At 43.4% G+C, this 19,019-nt stretch overlaps 1 protein-coding gene across 4 annotated transcripts in view; it reads right to left on the bottom strand.

The window, feature by feature from the left end:
• Positions 1-17,263, bottom strand: part of MAP3K4 (mitogen-activated protein kinase kinase kinase 4) — a 75,190-nt gene extending 57,927 nt beyond the window's left edge. For 3 of the 4 annotated variants that reach the window (XM_077348177.1, XM_077348160.1, XM_077348168.1), the window contains exon 1: positions 16,667-17,262. In XM_077348177.1, coding sequence (XP_077204292.1) covers positions 16,667-16,743 — 77 coding nt within the window. In that variant the 5' untranslated portion in view covers positions 16,744-17,262. Of the gene's footprint in view, positions 1-16,666 lie in introns of all 4 variants that reach the window. The other variant, XM_077348151.1, reaches the window with a different exon arrangement.
• Positions 17,264-19,019: the final 1,756 nt, after the last annotated feature.

Below are 19,019 nucleotides of genomic sequence, written 5' to 3' on the forward strand. Positions count from 1 at the left end.
ACAGAGAATGAGGTGGATGGATGGAGTCACTGAAGCAGTAGGTGCAAACTTAAATGGACTCCGGGGAATGGTAGAGGACAGGAAGGCCTGGAGGATCATTGTCCATGGGGTCGCGATGGGTCGGACACGACTTCGCACGTAACAACAACAAAATGTTTTATTTATTTTATATTTATATATACCACCCTCCCCTGGGGCTAGTGACATATACATATACTAGTGATATATATTATGTGTTTGGGACAAAGTCCAGCAGCAAAGGGTCCATGCATTCTAACACAATATATGCCAACAAAGATCATCCATCTGTAACCATTAATGCCTTCAATATTTGTGAAAAGGCACTAAGGGCGGTCCGCTGTCCAGAGCAGTGTCTGGGGCAGTGTCCACGACACGTCCAGTACTCAGACACTGCTTCTGGATCAGTGGGCCAATCTGGGCACCGCCAAAAAAGCTGCCTAAACCTGGATTGCCCCACAGTAGATGGCTGCAAGGCGTGCTGCCTGCCTTGCAGCCAGACACTCCCTGGCCGCAGGATGCTGCAGGCTGTGCTGCCCTGCCCAGCCTACCACTTCACTGGGCCAGCAACTTTTACCCCAATTGTCTTATGGAAGCTGATTTTGAGTCACCTTTTCCCTCACATGCAATTAGTTTTTTAAATCACATCCCATCTATTTCCGAGTCCACTATTCCCCAACCTTTTTATCACCGGGGACCACTCAACGCCTTTTACTGAGGCCCGGTGGGGGGGGGGTAGTTTACTCCTCTACTCTCAACCACTGCCCTAACGCTCTCTGATCGCTAATGTTTAAACATCCCTTCAAAATAAGAAAGAGACACGCCACCACAATGAGCATAAGGAACATTTTATTTTCATGGAAATTTTAACTCATGACAATGACAAATCAATGGGAACCCTGTTTCTCTGCAATGAGATAGTCCCATCTGGGAGTGATGGGAGACAATGACACCCAAAGTGTGTTGTAAAGGGTCGGGGGGGAGAAGGCGTCCTTCGGGGCCCACCTCCAATTACTCGAAGGACCACATGTGGTCCGTAGCCCACAGGTTGGGGATCGCTACACTATTGTATAATAGTATACTATCACACTACCATCATCATTAAATCATTCCTTCCCCTCCCTACCCCTGCCCAGAAGGCAAGCAATTTTATTTTTTAAAGGCAACAATGTATTAATATATCAATATAGCATAGCAATAATAGGATTATGAAGTTCTCTGAATTCCCAGCTTACCTTTTAAAAAGTAAGTCTCTAGCACCTTTCTTTGCAAAGATACATGGAACAAAGCATATTTCTGCAAGGGAAGAAGCTAGAGACTTTTAAAAAAATGCAAGCTGAGAATTCAGAACACCTCTTAAAACTGTCATTACAATTCTATATTGATACATCAATATAAGCATGCACAAAAAATTAAAAAGAGATGTGCAAAGATACCACCAACAATGCCACTGATAACAGTACACTTCCTAGAAAATCCTGTATATTTAACTCACATAGGCCCATTATGCACAGAGTGGAAAGTCTGCATTCGGGGTGGAATGGCGGCGGCTAAAATCACCAATTATGCACGCTGCAGGCAGCAACCGGGTGCAGAGTCAACGTATGCCGCCGAAAAAGCCACATTAGCGAGATGCGAAAGAAAGTGGAGCTTCCTGGGACCAGGGCGAAACCAGAAGCGACTCCGGAGTATCTGCGTGCATAAGGCCTATTATGCACGGCCGCTGAAACGGCGGCATGGAGAACGAGGAGGAGGAAGAAGTGAAGCAAACCGATTACGCACGGTACGGAACACAACGGCGGCAAAACCCAGAGTATCCGATTATGCACGCGAATACTCCGGAGCCACTTCTGGTTGCGCCCTTGTCCCAGGAAGCTCCACTTTCTTCCACATCTCGCTAACGTGGCTTTTTCGGCGGCATACATTGACTCTGCGCCTGGTTGCCACCCGCAGTGTGCATAATTGGTGATTTTAGCCGCCGCCATTCCACCCCAAATGTGGACTTTCCACTCCGTGCATAATGGGCCTCATTGGATACTCTGGGTTTTGCCGCTGTTGTGTTCCGTCCCGTGCATAATCGGTTTGCTTCGCTTCTTCCTCCTCCTCATTCTCCATGCCACCGTTTCAGCGGCCGTGCATAATAGGCCATATAGAAGAAAACTGACTCCACAACTGTGAAAACTCAGAGGGAGGGCAGATGTGCCCAAGAACTGTGCCCAAACCAATTTAGTGTCTGTGTAATGACTGACAATAAAATCAGGAATAAGTCGAGCGTGCAGAAAAGCTCTTAGTCACAATATGGATACCATCAATTATGCCTCTACTAGTAAGGGCCATTTGCAGTTTGGGGCTCCTTTGCAGTTTGTCTCTGTTTGTCTCTCTGTGTCCCTCGCAGCAGGAGCCCGAGCAGGTAATCAGGGCTGGTTTGCGGTTTGGCAGGACTCTCGGTCTCTGTGTGTCTCCCTCAGGCATCTGAGAGCAAAGTGAGTAGCATCCAGGAAAGGAGGGTGGGAGCTGGAGGGGATGGGAGCTGGAGAGGGAGGACCAATCAGGGTGTGGCCAGCTTTGCACCGATTGGCCCTATTCCATCTTGGACAGCCAGGACAATCCACCCCGTTTCACAAATATTAAGAGGAACAATGGATGGATAAGGATAAGCGATTTATTTATTACACATATCCTCTCCAGACAAACCCACTTTCTCCCTACTTTCAGTGACTTACATCCCCCATAAGAAGCATGCACACCAAACACACATGGTCAAAACAAAAATGTATTAGAGCACAAAACTTCTCCATTTTTCCTTGATGGCAGGAGTAACAGTTTCATAACCCAGCTGATCAAAGGATGAAATTCTCTTATTACAGTACCTCTTGGCTATATTATAATGAATCCTAATGGGGGAAAAGACATTTTTAGTAAGCCTAAACTTAGTCTGGAATGTCTAGAATTTATTTCTCTGATTAAAAGGGAAATTCTATGCCAAGCTATGCTCAAAAGCAAATGTTCACTGAATGTTTAGATGAGCATTTACAATGCGTGATACTTAAGAGCTGATTAATGTAGCACAAAATTTCTTTTCCTTTGCAAAAATGTTAAAATATTATTTTAAATCCCTATAATAATATATAATTTCTTAATCTTTTCACAGTACTACTACTGACATTTAAAATGTACTATACACTCTAAGCCTAGGGAAACAGATAAAAGAGCAAGTGCATATTTTATGTCAGTGAAAAAATGAACTGACTTTTAATGTCACCATCTGTCAAGCTAATGAGGAAGGAACAATCGTCTTCTCTGTCATGATAAAGTCAGCTCAGAAACGATAAGAATATAAAAGAACCTAGTATATTTACAACCTAGAATAGACTGCCCTGAAAAATAAATGTGTCAACTTTAATTATTCACCAGAAAAGGAATTACAGCCAACATATGCAAGTGTGAGTTCTTAACACTTCAACGTGTGTACAAAATACAGAGAGCCAGTAGATAACTGTTATCTTGTACTGTTACACATCCTTGATTCTACCAGAACAAAATAGGAGTACAGTTGTGAACAAGACAACAGTTCCTACATGTATGACTATTTGCCTCTTTCTTTCCCTTTGTATGTGGTCTGTCTGAGTGATCGCTCTATTCAAACTTCCATTTTTAAAAATATAATTCACATGTGTTAGGGCATTTTGCAGTGAGACCATGACATCTTGGAATACATATTTGTGTGAACAAGCTACAATGCCAGCTTCAGCACAACTGATCCAGCCCTCTCCTTCCCATGTTCACACAGTATCTATAGATAGGAACTATTTTGCAAGCCTTATTCACTCATCCTCTAGTTGTGCATGCTCCTTTATGAACCTCTATGTTAATCTGGATCCCAGATTGTTTTTAAAAATCCAGATCTAGTTTCATTAGTTATTTGACAGCACTATAGCTATGAACAAGCATGTTCATTTTTCTTTTAGAACTAGCAGCAAGGAAAATAGCAGTTATGCATGATTATAAGGCCAATCATTAGAAAAAGAGATGGCAAGAGAAATCAGTAAAAAAAAAACACCTTTTGCTTTGCAGCTGAAGAACATACTGTCTCTAACGCTTACAATAAACAACATGGAGATGACAAGTAATGTACAGACCAGTTGTAAGCAGGATCACACTCTTATGTCCAGTTACTTCAATGGACTGAGAAGGGTACAACTCTGCCTCTGCATTGTCAGAAAGTTCTGTGCCTTTGCTATCAGCAAAAAAATAAATAAAGCCTTTACCATTTTTTGGCAGTTCTTCATGCTCTCCCAAACAAAACAAAAATCAGAACTCTTAGTTCCCTCTAAGTGGTTCAATTAGAAACTAATAACTATGATAAACATTTTTAAAAGTATATTTTCTACAGTTCAGAAATTCAACTGAAACAACACACAAAAGATTTTTTATTATTACTAGACAACAGATACTGAGACTATTTACAAGGCCAGTAAAGGGGGAAAAATAATTCTCTTAACAGCTTGTTAAATACATGTTAGGAATCATTTCTGTTGTGTTTTAGACTTAAAGCTTTAAACATTTCACAGAATTTCACAAAAGCAAAACATTCCATCAACGTCTGTCTAAACTAAATTTTTTAAATGCCTGGTGGAAGAACTCCATTTTGCAGGCCCAGCAGAACTGTGGTAGCTCTGACGGGACTCGGATATCTTCTAGGAGCTCATTCCACCAGGTCGGGGCCAGGAGAGAGAATGACTTGGCCCTAATTGAAGCCAAATGTGCTTCCTTGGGACCAGGGATCACTAACCAGTTGGCACTGGCCAAGCACAGTACTCTTTGGGCGGCATAAGCAGAGATGTGGTCTCTGAGGTACATTGGACCCAAACTGAGTATGGTCTTAAAGGTAATTACCAAGTCCTTAAACGTAATCCAGGATTCAACATAACCATTGCAGCTATTGGGGCATGGGTTGGATATGGGTCCCCCTAGGTGTTCCCGTGAGAATCCTGGCTGTGGAATTCTGGACCAATTGTAGTTTCTGGATTAAGGATAAGGGTAGGCCTGCATAGAGCAAGTTGCAGAAATCCAGTCGAGGTGACCATCGCATGGATCACTGTGACTAGGTGTTCCAGGGCCAAGGAGAACGCTAGTAGTTTGGCTTACAGCAGACGGAAGAATGGCAGCTGCGCTACTCTTATGACCTGTACCTCCATGCTAAGGACTTCCTAGATGGACTCTTCCATCCCTAGGCTTATTATATGAGAACTGATGTTTCTGGAACCATGGTTGGTAAGAATATGCTCTTCCAGATATGTAGTTTGTTTCCTAACGTACTATATTAGGATCACAGTAGATGTAGGTTCAAATCACTACTAGCAGCTGAGTTCCTTTCTTTCAAGGGGAACTCTTGGAAGGAAAAGTTGTTCAATACAGCCACAGAATTCCCAGGTTCCTGTAGTTCATACTGCACAAGGACATCCAAATCTTCTTCTGAAAGGGTTCAGACCCCACTTAGGGAGGGAAAGCAAATGTAGCAAATATGAGGCATGGACTCGACTCCCAATATAAGGAATAGCTGGCCAGAAGGCAAAGCTGTTTGTCCAACAACATGCCATACAGCAGCCCCCATGACTCCTTCACACTCAGGAGTATAAGAACAAGTCCTTCTAGCTCAGACCAGTTATCCATCAGAAAGGTCCAGGAGGGCCAACAAACAAGGCATAAAAGCCAAGGCCTTCCCCTTATGAGGTTTGCTGGTTTTGAATGTGGAGCTCTCCTCGATGAGTCTGTCTAACCTCTGCAGCACTCGTTTTAGTAAGGCTTACATTTGCAAGCTGACTGGAAGAGTCCCAAAAAGAGCCCTGAATGACATTTGGCAACCAGTAACAGATCAAAGTGGGTGGCTAGTAGTGTGCTGTGCTTCTTGCATTCCTCACCTTCAGGGATAGAGATGACATCAGCATAATATTGTTATGTTGGTATGGTACTAGAGTTTGACAGGCCTACCGTCCTTGAGCACAGTACCCCCTTACTGCTTGTACTTGATACCGCAGTCACAATTGTTGCATGTTAAGTATGGGCAGGCAGGGGAGATAGCTGCAGCAGTTCCACATGAGCAGGCAGGCAAGATAGCTACTGCAGTTTCCGCCCCACTCTCCCCTATTTGTGTGTCTGGTTGTATTGTCCCTGAACCCCTTAGATGTCTCCTTTGGTGTCTGAGATAGAATACTTGTAAGCATTCTCAGCCCAGCAGTATTAGGCAAATGCAACAATAATTCTTATTCTCTGTCTTGGCTATTTGTGCTAAGTTCCCCCTAAATGCAGTTGGCATAGGTCACTGACACATGTTGCTTGCCCTGTAATGTGAGCTACATATGTTCAGCCTGGCATGTATATAGGGCTTCGGAGATAGTGATTGGCTACCATAAAACCATATGACACCTACTAGGGCGAACTATGATTGGCCACATGCTTAGCTATAATCCTGCTTGGGTCTGGATTATTTAGTTTACCTTGCATGGTCCCCATGGCATGAGCCATTCCAGTTACACAGCTATGTTTATTATTTGCTTGCTTTATATACTGCTTCTCTCCATAATGGGGACTCAAAGTCTCTTACAGAATCCTCCTTTCCATTTTACCCTCATGAGAAAGATTAGAATGAGAATGTGTGGCTCGTCCAAGGTAACCCAGTGAGCTTCCATTGTAGATGGGGGACTTGAATCTGGATTTCCAGAGATCCTGACACCACCACACCACACCAGCTTTCACGGGGTGGCTGCCTTTGAACAGTAGCAAGTAGCTGTCCTGAATAAGTCATGCAAGTTGTGTGGTATCAAATCATTTGGTGCTTCCTGCCAGTTCCAGCCCTAATGCATTCTTCTTTAAAGACCTTACCCTCCCACTACCTTTTACAAAAAATAAACCTTGAATGCTGGCAAGACTGTTGTGGTTGCCTAGCAATGACCATTGAGGGCATCTGTTTCTTAAACTGGAAGCATGCATCCAATATTTGTTATTTCATATTTATATCTGAATTATGATGACTCTTTATAGACCTATATGGTGTGGACTTCTTTCGAATACTGTGTACAGTTCTGGTCACTGTATTTCAAAAAGGACATCACTGAGCTAGAAAAGTACTGAAGAGGGCAACCAAAGTAATTAGGGAGTTGGAGCAACTTCCCTACAAGCTAAAGTTGAAGAGCTGAAGATGTTTGAGCTTAGAAAATAGTAAGCTGTAGCGTAGTGATGGCTGCAGGCATAGACAGCTTTTAAAGGTGATTGAGCAGATATAAGAAGGATAGGTCTAGCAGTGGCCACTAGCCATGATGACTAAAGGGAACCTTCATGTTCAGAGGAAGTAAACATTTGAATACCAGTACCAGAAGGCAACATCAGGGGAAGGCTTGGTCCTCCATGCCACTGTCGGCCTTCCAGAGGAACTGGTTGGCCACTGTGTGAGACAGGATGCTGGACTAAAGAGACCCCTGGCCTGATCCAGCAGGGTCTTCTTAGCAACAATTAGTTTGCTAAAGTGTCACATACCACTCAGGGGAACTGATATATATCAACTAGATTCATAAACAGAACACAGTTACTATAGCAGAAGGAGACATAGAGCTAGTAGCTGCGTTTCTCAAAAGCCCTCTCACTACCAGACATTTCTCACTCCTCAAGATGGGACACTTTTGTCTTTGTATCAGTACATTGTACAACCGTGTTTTTCCAAGTTTGGTAATTGTGAGCATTCACAACTATTTACCCCATGATCACATTGTTCGATTTACATTGTCTCCTGTTCTTCAGCTACTAAATTTCAAGAAAATGTATCAAGTTAAGTTGCACAGAAATGTGAAACAGGAGGGAAGAAATACACAATATACTGGTATTAAGAACTGTGATTTGTTGAAATGAGGTGTGCAAAATGTATGGCTGTTCCTTCTTTCCAAATACAATAGCAAAAGGAGAGCAAGAACCCCGTGATATTAGTAACCCCAAGCCTACTAGAGCAGGGGTAGTCAACCTGTGGTCCTCCAGATGTTCATGGACTGCAATTCCCATGAGCCCCTGCCAGCAAATGTTTGCAGGGGCTCATGGGAATTGTAATCCATGAACATCTGGAGGACCACAGGTTGGCTACCCCTGTACTAGAGCATCAAGCAATTCTTTGACAAACGTACTCCAGAAACCTTTGGATGGAAAGATTTACATACTGCCTTCCAATTTTCCAACAGCAGAATAGAACTTTGTTGGTCTTGGAGTTGCCACTGGACTCACTCAGTTCTTACATCTGTTTGTTAACTCCTGTGTTTGTATGCTAATTTACTACCATTCACATATCTTACCAACTGCTTTAATCCCATCTCAGCTTTAGTTGTCCAGTTACTTCGGCATCCTGACTCTAACCAGCCCTTTCTGGCAACAACTCCCCATACCTAAATGTAATGGTTGAGGACATCTTGATTCACTGTATCTGAAGAAGTGTCCATGCACACAAAAGTTTATACCTTGAATAAAACTTTAATTATGTCATTAAAGGTTTATTGGTTGACTGAATATAATTTGTTAGTCTTAAAGGTGCCCTTGGATGCAAACTTTGTCCTAAAGCTTGATGCAGTGTTTCAGAGCCGCTTGTCTCTAATTTGGAGAGCCCGGTTTGATTCCCCACTCCTCCACATGCAGCCAGCAGGGTGACCTTGGGCTCAGCACAGTCCACTCAGAGTCATTCTCAGAGCAGTTCAGACAGAGCTCTCTCAGCCCCACCCACCTCACAGGGTATCTGTTGTGGGGAGAGGAAGGGCAAGTTATTGCAAACCACCTGAAGACTCCTTTGGGTAGTGAAACGTGTGGTATAAAAACCAATTCTTCTGCTACTTCAGACCAGCCTGGCTACCCACCTCAATCACTGAATGGTGGTGGTGGTGGTGGTGGCAGCAGCAGTCAGCAGTTGAGTCTGACAGTTGGCAATCCTATGGCACAAATATCGCCACGATTTCCAATCATGCACAGTTTCTTTTAGTTGTGTAATGTTCTGACAATTCATTTTGATTGTATCTAACAGTGTTTTTTGTCGGCCTGGTTTCCTTTTCCCACTGACTAATGCTAGCATAATTGCTTTCTCGATTGAGTTGGATTGCATGATATGGCCAATGTAAGTGAGCCGGAGATTTGTGATTTGGCCTACCAGTAATATATCAGACTTTATATGCTGTAGTATTTCCTTGTTTGAGACTTTTGCTGTTCATGGAACCCGCAGAAGCCTTCTCAAGCACCAGAGTTCAAAGGATTAGATTCTTCTCTTGTCAGATATTTTCACTGACCAACTTTCACAACCATAAGTGGCTACTGGCAATAAGGTAGATGTAACTAAAACAGCAACTGAAGCCAATTCCTTCACTGAAGTGTGGGTGGGGACATGGCTAGCATGATATTTAGAGGAATTTTGTGAAATTCAAGTGGGACTAAAAACATGAGGGCACAGGGAGGGAAATTGAACAATTCAGGGGGGAAACGTGTTTTTCCCTTTTGTCATGCCATCTTTTTCCGTTTTCCAATTGAATTTTTTTTAAGGGAGCAATATAAACATACACCTATGAAACGCGAAGGGCTCTTGACACGTTGCAGACGTGGCGAGAGCCCTTCACACCCTACCCGCCAGCTCCCAGTGGCTGCCTGCCGCTAGAAGGAAGCCTGCATGAGGAGGGGCCTTTCCTGCCCCCCTTGGCCCCCCCTTTTATGTGGATTTCATTCATAATGGTAATTAATAATAGCAGGGTCTCAGTTAATTACTCTCAGCATTCCACAATTAAGAAGAGCATATCTGCCCATCAATCTCCAATTTTGATTTATTTCCTTCTCTATGTTTCCTCCCAGAATTAAACACAAACAAATGGTAACCATATAAATTAAACTTGTTATTCCTGTTTGATCCTTAAATCCGTTAAATATCTTCACTATGATGTGGGCAAATTTTGACGTCACCCTCTATATGTATGGACTGGTAACTTCTATTTCAATGTATCTGAAGAAACTACAAAATCTGTCATTCACACAGCCAGAGAGAGGAGTGACATCTGGTGGTGGTTGCCAGCACTGCAACCAACCAGAGGGAATGGATGCTAATTCCCTGAAGATTAGCAAGGAAGCAGCTGGGGATTTTTGGTAGCCCTAGGGTGGTTGGTGGTGGACCCCACGATACCCCGAGAGGGGAGATTTGGGTCTTGTCCCTGAGGGGCTGGAGTTTTTACCTTATTAGTTAGGTTAGGGTAAGGTGGCTTTGTGGGTGGGGTGGTTTGGGTGGGGGGTGGTTCTTTAGCGCAGATAATAGGTTAAGGATAGTAGGCTAGGTTGGGATGCCTGCGTTTGACATGGGGGATCAATGGCAGGGAGAGCTTGATGAACAGGTCCAGAATGGGTGAGGGATCACAACGATTATGGACCAAGAGAGGTATGGTATGAGGAAGAGGTTGGACAAGAGAAGCACATATAGGTCTGATAGGCCCCCGGCCTTAGAGATTTCATGGCACCAAAATACTAGTCAATTGAATTAGCCTGTGAGGCATTAGCAAGCTATTTTGCAGATAAGGTCCTATCACCCAACCTGCCACGTTTAATACAGAAAGGGAACTGGAAGACCCTTGGCCAGCTTGGGGAGATACATTTGATGGCTTTATGCAGTTCTCGGATACTGAAGTGGACAAGTTGCAGGGGGGGGGGGGCTTGATCTCTGTCCTTCCTGGCTGCTCAAGACAAGCGACCAGTGGATAGGAGGTCCTCTGGGTGACATTGTCAACTTCTCCCTATATACTGGGAAGTTCCCAGAGGCACTGAGGGGGGGGGGTTCATCCCTTTAAAAAGAATACATAGATGGATCCATAGAACCTGGCCAGCTGACCACCTAGTCTTGCATCTTGCCCTTCTGGCTAAGGTAGCTGAAAGGACCACTGTGGACCAGCTATTGGCAAATTTGGAGGAAACTTCAGCACTCAGTCCATACCAGTCAGGCTTCTGTCCTGGCCATGAGTGGAGATGGGTGTTGGTCGCCTTGACAGATGATCTCCAGCACTAGCTAGATCAGGGCAGTTCGGCGATACTCGTAATGCTTAATGTGTCCTGCCGGGATGGGGATTCGGGGGACAGTCGCACCCCTATCAACTCCCTTGTGGAGTTCTGCAGGGAGCAATTCTCTCCCCTACACTGTTTAACATCTTTAAGCATCCTCTACCCCAGTTGGTACAATAAATAAATCTTACCAATGTACCATTTAATTGTGGAAGGGATTATTAATTTTGTCCATTTGTAATACTATACTGAATATTCATAAAACACTCAAAATAATATTCAAATACTATACACTAAAATGCTCACCTTGTAATTCAAAGAGTGGAAAGACCACAAGTAAACCTAACATCCCAACCCCACCACCTAATCAATATTTAGTTGCATAATTCTACCACTTGCCCTTCAAAGTCCTCCTAGTTCTGTCTTGGGCTACTGTCAAAAGCAAGGCATGGTTTAAATTCACAATGACAGAAGTTCAATACAACACCCTTAATCTTCTTTAATTTGTACACTCTAGAAATTATAGCAAATCCACATTTACAGCACAGAGGTATCTGAATTATTACAAAGGCTAAGTAGTTATTTGGAAAAACCTCTAAAAAGGGACACATTTTCAGTAACTGAAAATCATCAGCAAACACTGTCACCATAAGATCATAGACTTCAGATGTAACTTTCATTAAGAAATTAATGAGTTCACAACATCTGGAATACAGAATAATCTACAGTATCCCTCTTCCTACAAAACTCTGTCCCATTTTATTTTATAGTTCTATCAGTATGACAGAAAAAACACATACTATAGTTACCCAGTATCCAATCAATTCCTATCTATATTTCTACATATCCAAAATATTTCTACACACACAAACACACTTGATTTACATTCTCAGGCTGCAACACTTTCATTGTCTTTCTTGGACTCCAAATTCTTAAGAATTGAACCTTCCAGAATTGAACCTTTTTTTAAGGTAGGTGGTATGTCATGACCTTCCTCTGCATAGTGAGTTGGGTATTTATGGGTCTCCCCTCCAAATACTAACCAGAGCCAACCTTGCTTAGCTGCCAAGAACTGATGAGATCAAACTAGCCTGGCCTATCCAGGTCAGGTCATCCATCTCTCTATCTCTATCTCTATATACACCATAAAATAAAACTTGGAATTACTTGCAAAGCAACCAAAATGATGAGACTACATTGTGTTTGGCCATGACTCCTTAATCTGCTGCACCATTCCGCTCCACCCAATGTTCAACCACAGCAGTGAGCTTTACTGGGAAACAGACCTTACACAGCCCAGGGGCACTGATTATCAGAGATGTGGGGTAGACCATTTTCTGATGTTGTATTTTTCTGTGGAAAAATTTCCACCCCACATAAATAAATTTAATCTGTTTGTCTATAGTTGTCAGGGCTGCTGTGCAGCAAATTAAGCATAATATATGGGTCAAATCTGGGATATGAGCAGGGGCAAATCCCAGGGGCAAATCCCAGGGGCAATAAATGGTGTATTTGCTTCCTTTTACTAACAATATTTAAATTCTGCTCACATTATCTAAAGTACTGATTTGAACAAGAAAATTTTCCAATTCAAATGTTCCCAGGAATCCCACATCATTAGACACTTTTGGGGAAATCATAAAGAAGTTTGATGACAATCTTGTTTGCCACATCACTATTGAATTCTAAAATGTGAGGTCATGCAAGGAGACTGACTGATAATATGATCAGAGCAGAAAGATTAAGATTACTTGACCCAATACAAAATTTAACATAATATAGAAGTTAAAACTATCTGAAGACATCCCTGGGTCAGACAGTTTTAACAGGAGAGGAGATAAAATTGTGAAGCAGATTTTAGAGATTAATCATAGGACTGCACTGTAAGATCCCTTTCCTAGTATATACACTTGGAAGTAGATTCCAATGAGCTCAGCGGGACTTCTTCTTGAGTAAACATGCTTAGAATTGTACTATATGGAACAAACAAATTTGATTACTCCAGAGTTGGTAATCTACGGTTGGGTTCAAAATTGCTGTGTTACATTACAAAGCTTATAAATAAGAAAATCTACTTAAATGTACACACTTCGTAAAAACCAGCACCATTAAGAACTTAACGGTGTAAAAAAGTGTTCATGATAAGCTGTGTTGCGTGTTCTGAATACCTACTTTTTTGACGACTGGTTTGTTGGGAAGAATTTGGGGTTTTTTGGGAAGAAACTAACTCAACTATTCCAAGCACCTGCACTCAGACATCATGATAAACTGGAGTTGGTCAGAAGACTTTTGAAGCATGGACATCTTCAACCATGCCATGCACATGAAAGGAGGGAGGAAGAATGCAAACATGACTATTAATCAGTTTTGTGCCTGTCAAGTTCATGACGCTTGAACAGTGTCATTGCTTTAATTATTTTGCCTATTATGAGACATCCAGGTAGAGAGCTTAGAGGTTTTATGGCACAGTGGCAACATCCAAATTAGGATCAGAAGATTTAAAAAAACCAGTAAAGGGGGACCCACATGAAACTGGAAGTCCATGATTGGTCTTTGCAACTCTGTTCTTGCCTCTTTCCTACCTGACAACAGGATACAGCAGCCTCTTTTTTTCTAGATCCTTGGCTCCTCTCTTCTGTGTTTCAATTACTATATTTCTTTAGGTTCTGCTTTTCAAGCTCTTGTCCATCATGTTCCATTTCCTGTTGGTACATTTTCTCTTGGCAAGGCTCCCTAAAACTCCTGTGTCTATCCCTCTATAACATAAAGCTTCTGATGACCATAAACACTATAAAATGTCTCTAGTATTGATTTTTGCCTGAATCCCTATCTCCTTTGCCCTTCATCTACCCTTCTTTCACTCCTCATTCTTGAGCCTTCTCTGCACCCGCGTCCTTCAGTCACCATGCTTCCTTTCCTGCACCCTAAAACCTATTTCCAGTCCTCAGCTATTGTGCAAAGCATCTTCTGTCTGTATGAAGTTTTAAGTTCAGACAACTGACAACTTTCCCTTCACTCACAGAAGGCAGGCTAAATATTCTGACAGCACTGTTCCCTAAGCACACTCCCTCAGACAATCAGTGTCAGATGCTTTCTTGACACAAGCAGAATACAACAGATTCCAATATTCCAGAAAATTATTCTTTTGGGCACTGGTTAAAGGAAACGTTCATTATCAATACAAGAAGACTCATTTAAATGTAGATCCAGCTTTCCTTTCCAGCTGCTGAAATGGAGCTGCTTCATTTGTGATCCATACCTTTTAGTGCTAAGTGTTTAAAGGGAGGCATTTCCTGAATGCCGGATGGTGAGAAGTAAATGAATCAACAGGATGTTATCTAAGCCAGAGAAATAATTACTTGGGAATTACTAAGAGTTATGCAGTAGTCTGACAGTCAGCTGCAGATCTGAAGGCATCACACCTATGCAACTACTTCCATTCCCATTTCTAAAAGCCAGTTCCAACTAATGTTCATGTGCTTATCAGTTCAGTAATGCAACAATCAAATGAAAACTGCAACCTTATGTGGACTGCATACCTAAAAAAGAGACCATTCAGTCTACTCCCCTACACATACCGGGCTTTACTTGAAGCTGTATTAAGCTTCTGCAAGACTAACTGATCCTAGGATTAGAAATGCAGGTTCATTTCCCATCTGATGTACAAAAATTCACTGTGGCCATCATCACCCGGCTTAATCTCTCTCATCTGGCTGTTCAGAGGATATGCAAGAGGATATACAAAAATTCACTGTGGCCATCATCACCCGGCTTAATCTCTCTCATCTGGCTGTTCAGAGGATATGCAAGATGAGAACAGAAGACACTGCCCTGAGCCCTTGGGATTGGAGGGGGGGGGTAACTGGTAAACCTCAGTGTGAGAGACCATACTTTTAGAGGAAGCACTTATGATTTAGTTGTTCACATCACCACACCAGCAGTACCCCCAACAGAATGCAAGCAGGGGGTCCACTTGAACATCAAAACTAAATGCTACAATACACACACCCATTTTCATTGTCATTGTGATGTCTCATTCTTTAAGTGTAACACCGCATTGTATTTTGCATTTTCCAACTCCCATATGAAACTACTAGAGCACCAGACAGTTATTAAAACTTGAAATATACAGCTGTGATCTGCATGCTTATATTAATTTCATTCTAATACCTTAGTGAAAAATGATGTGAATCACACTACAAACAAATTTATGAACAAGTAGAACATTTTATTCAAAGGTGGCATAACTTTTATATGAAACTAATTTCAATGTAAACACATTCGGGAAGCAGGTCAGGGGGTCTTACCAGTAACACTTTTGTATAAAATTGTTTTCCTCTGTGAACTCTTTATCTATTGCATCACTTATAAATGAAGAAGAAAGAATCACTGAGGCAACCTGATTTTGAGACCACCCACAAGATCGCTGTTGGAAATACCCAAACTACAATGACTAGCTCCACTCTGATCTTGCAGTACAAGAAAACTCAAGACACAATACATTTTTTAGCCTTCAAGGTGACACAAGACTCTATTGTTTTAGCTGCAAGTAACTGCAATGCCTCAGGAATCTGTAAGCAACACAAGAGGCAGAGATCATGGTAGCCCTTTTTCATTTTGGAAAAAAAAAAAAGACATCTCTTTCCTTATGCATACCTTTTTGTTTCCCAATTGGTCTACCATATCTCCCCAAACTCTGTATCAGCAATGTGAAACTGAAATATTCAACAGTATATTTATACAATCTATGCTTTAATGATCACATACTTATACTATGCAAAAAGTCTCACAATCAAGCTACTGTTATCCCCACAACTGCAGCAACCATCTGCCACAACCACAATTATTTGTCCTTACAACTTTCTCCTCTAGGGAAGAAGAGTGAAGCAGCAACAGAGGCCACAAGAGGTCTCACAGAAGAGAGAAACTTCGGCGACAGTCCAAAACGCATTGTATCCCAAGAGATTCCAATAGCGTACTAAGATTTACTCCTGGATATGAATACCATCATACAGAGGGGGGAAATTGCCTTTCACTCCTGCCACGGAGGAAAACGTTCAAAACGTTCTTCTGGGGCCAGGAACAAAGCAGTACAGCACACAATGTGTCTGGATTAGTTTCATCATTTAACAATCATCCCTTAAACCCAAACACAGTTTTCCAGATGCTCCCTTGCACAATCAGCCTACATTTCAAGATCTGAAACGTACTTCGCGGTCTCTTCGTCAGGGGCGCTTTCTGAGCCCGAGAAGGCGCCCACTGGGGCTGTAATCCACTCTGTCCCACAGCTTCTCAATATCAATGAGACTACCCGAAAGTAAAGCGAGCTTCGAGCTGCAGCCGGAGGTGCAATTTGCAAAGTCGACGAGAGCCGTACTGATGATGAAGCCCGGGATCAAGGAGGCAGCCAGCCAGCCGCCCTCCGTCCCTCCCCTCCCTCATTTCCCCAGCCGGACCAGCATCCCCGACAAGGGCTCTTGCAGAAGCGGCAGAGCAGGCGGAAGCGACTGCAAATGGAAGCGGGCGAGAGGGAGGCGGAATAACCGGGCATTCCCTCCCTCCGTCCCCCTGCTTGTCGGCAGCCGCGCCGGTATCTGACCTGCTGGCCGCAGAGCTGCGCTCCGGCTCCTCCATAGCTCTGGCAGCAGCGGAGGAGGCGTCGGTGGCGTCTCTCATGCATGCATCGAGACAAGCATAGCATCGGCGGGACCCTTGCTGCAGCCCCGGCCGGAGGCGAGACCGTGGGCACGCGGACGAGGTCCAGGAGCGGAGGCCGACGAGCGTCACCGGCTACCCGGCTGCAGAAACCCGGCCGCGCAGAGCCAGCCTCGCGGCCGCCATCTTAAAAAAAGGCTCCGAGAGGAGTGAAGCCGGGAGCATCGGTAGTACGGAGAGCGTCTAGGGACAAAAGCGCTCCACAGGCGCTCTCGGCCGCTCGGGTGGCAGACTGGGGTGGAGTGGCGCCCGGAAGGAAGGAAGGAAGGAGAGGGGAGGCGGCGAGGCGAGAGTTTTGTCTGCTCGCAGCTGCTGAAGAAGAGCGGCAGCCGGGCTCCGAAGGAGGAAAAGGGCGGGACGAACGGAGGCAGCCGAGTTTCCGAAGGAGGGCTGAAAGCCTGCCCCGGTGGGGATTCCTCTCCCTTACAGGTCATGATTCAACCCCGTCGTGCGTCATTTCTACAGCACGGCTGTTATTAGAGCATCAGCGTCTCGCATGCTGGCTGCATATCTCATCCTGCAGCGAAAGCTCTCGGACTTATCTCGGCCTTAAGAAGAGCCGTTTAGCCACCGGAGGAGGAGGAGGAGGAGGAATGAAGCCGTGATGCTCGAAGGGATTTCACTGAAATCCTCCTTCCCGGCATCCTGCCACGGAACCAGAACCAGCCCTGGGAGCACGGCCGTCAGAGAAGCACTTGTAGGGATTGCCACTAACCACGTCCCTGAAAGGCTTATTCACACATTAGGCCTCTTTGTGCGTGTATCCCATAGGGCTGGAGGTGCTTGTATATGCTCCAAGTGTCCCCCCCAGAAAGGCTGTTTGGTTCTCTCTCTCCCGAATGAGACTTTGTACATTTCCTATGTTTTTGACACTGGATCCAAGTGATTTGCCTCTTCTACATCTTTCCACTTTCTTTCCAGTGTTTCAGGGTCAGGTTTATTTTTCTCCTGCTTGCACACTGAACCAAGGCTTCAAACTCTCACACAGCTGGCAAAAAATAAACACATTATGCAAAGAAAATCACTTCCTAATCTGTCAATATCTCTGTTATTCCACCCACCCACCCACCCACCAAAGTAAATGGCATTGGATTACTAAATAATTGTTACTGTATCAGTCCCAGGGTATGAATGGCAAACTTTATGTAAAGTGATACATAATGCTGTGTGAGCCTTTGTCAATGAAGTAAAATGTAGGATTAAAGCAGCCAAAATTGGCAGTTCACCAGTAGAAATTAGTATTATCAAAGGTACTACCTTTCCTGCTTTGCACTAAACTTACCAAGCAATTATGTGCTTAAAGAATTCATTGCTTCAGCGTTGTCATACCTCTCCTTCCTTTGCCCAGTACAACATCTTCATCCCTGCACATTGATGATTTAACACCTATAAAAGGTACTGAAGCCCATGAGAGATTTCTAAGAATCAAGGTATGACATAAGCTTTTAAACAGTTGTCGTCTGCGGTAAGAATCTCTTCTAGATGACTAGGAGCTTTACAAAAGTTAATGGCTTTCTTTAGGCCACAAATGACCAATATAGATATGTGTAGGTCAGCTATTAAGCATATTTGTGGGCTAGTAATTTCTATGGAATTATTTGCAAGCCTGATAAAAGATGTTTAACAAAGAAGGTGTTGCTAAATACCTAGCTATAGAATCACTCATCAACTGACCAAGATTTCTTCTACAAAATCTGATTTCTGACTAATTATACATTCTGCAGTTTTATATTGATTGACTTTGTTTATACCCCACCTTTATCATCAGTGGGGAAACTTTCATTGTTCTCCTTTTCTCTGGTTTATCTTTGCAGTGATGGCTAGGCTGTGGGTGACTGATCCAAGGTCACTTAGCAAGCTTCCATGGCAGAATGGGGGTTCAAACAGCTTTGCTAGGACTTTTCCACTGACCTTAATGAAATCAGCTAACTGGAAGCCCCTTGGCTATCTCAAAGTCCTGTTTTGGGTTGCTTCAGTCCATTCTCTCTGGCCAGTGTGGATAGGACTCTGCCAGCTGGTTGGCCTACCATGTGCCCCCTTGACCCATGTCCCTCATGGCTTGTGAAGACCAGCAGGCCCTTCTCTGAGAGATTTTTGGAAAACTGATTATTCCAATTGCACTCAATTCAGTTCATCATCAACAGCAGATGAAATTCTGAAATGAAGTATAAAATTCTCTACCTGAAATGTACAATTATCATGAAATTCAGTTCTCCTGGAAAAGTCAACCTACATTT

Source organism: Paroedura picta, chromosome 1, assembly GCF_049243985.1.
Source record: "Paroedura picta isolate Pp20150507F chromosome 1, Ppicta_v3.0, whole genome shotgun sequence".
Lineage (NCBI taxonomy): Eukaryota > Metazoa > Chordata > Lepidosauria > Squamata > Gekkonidae > Paroedura > Paroedura picta.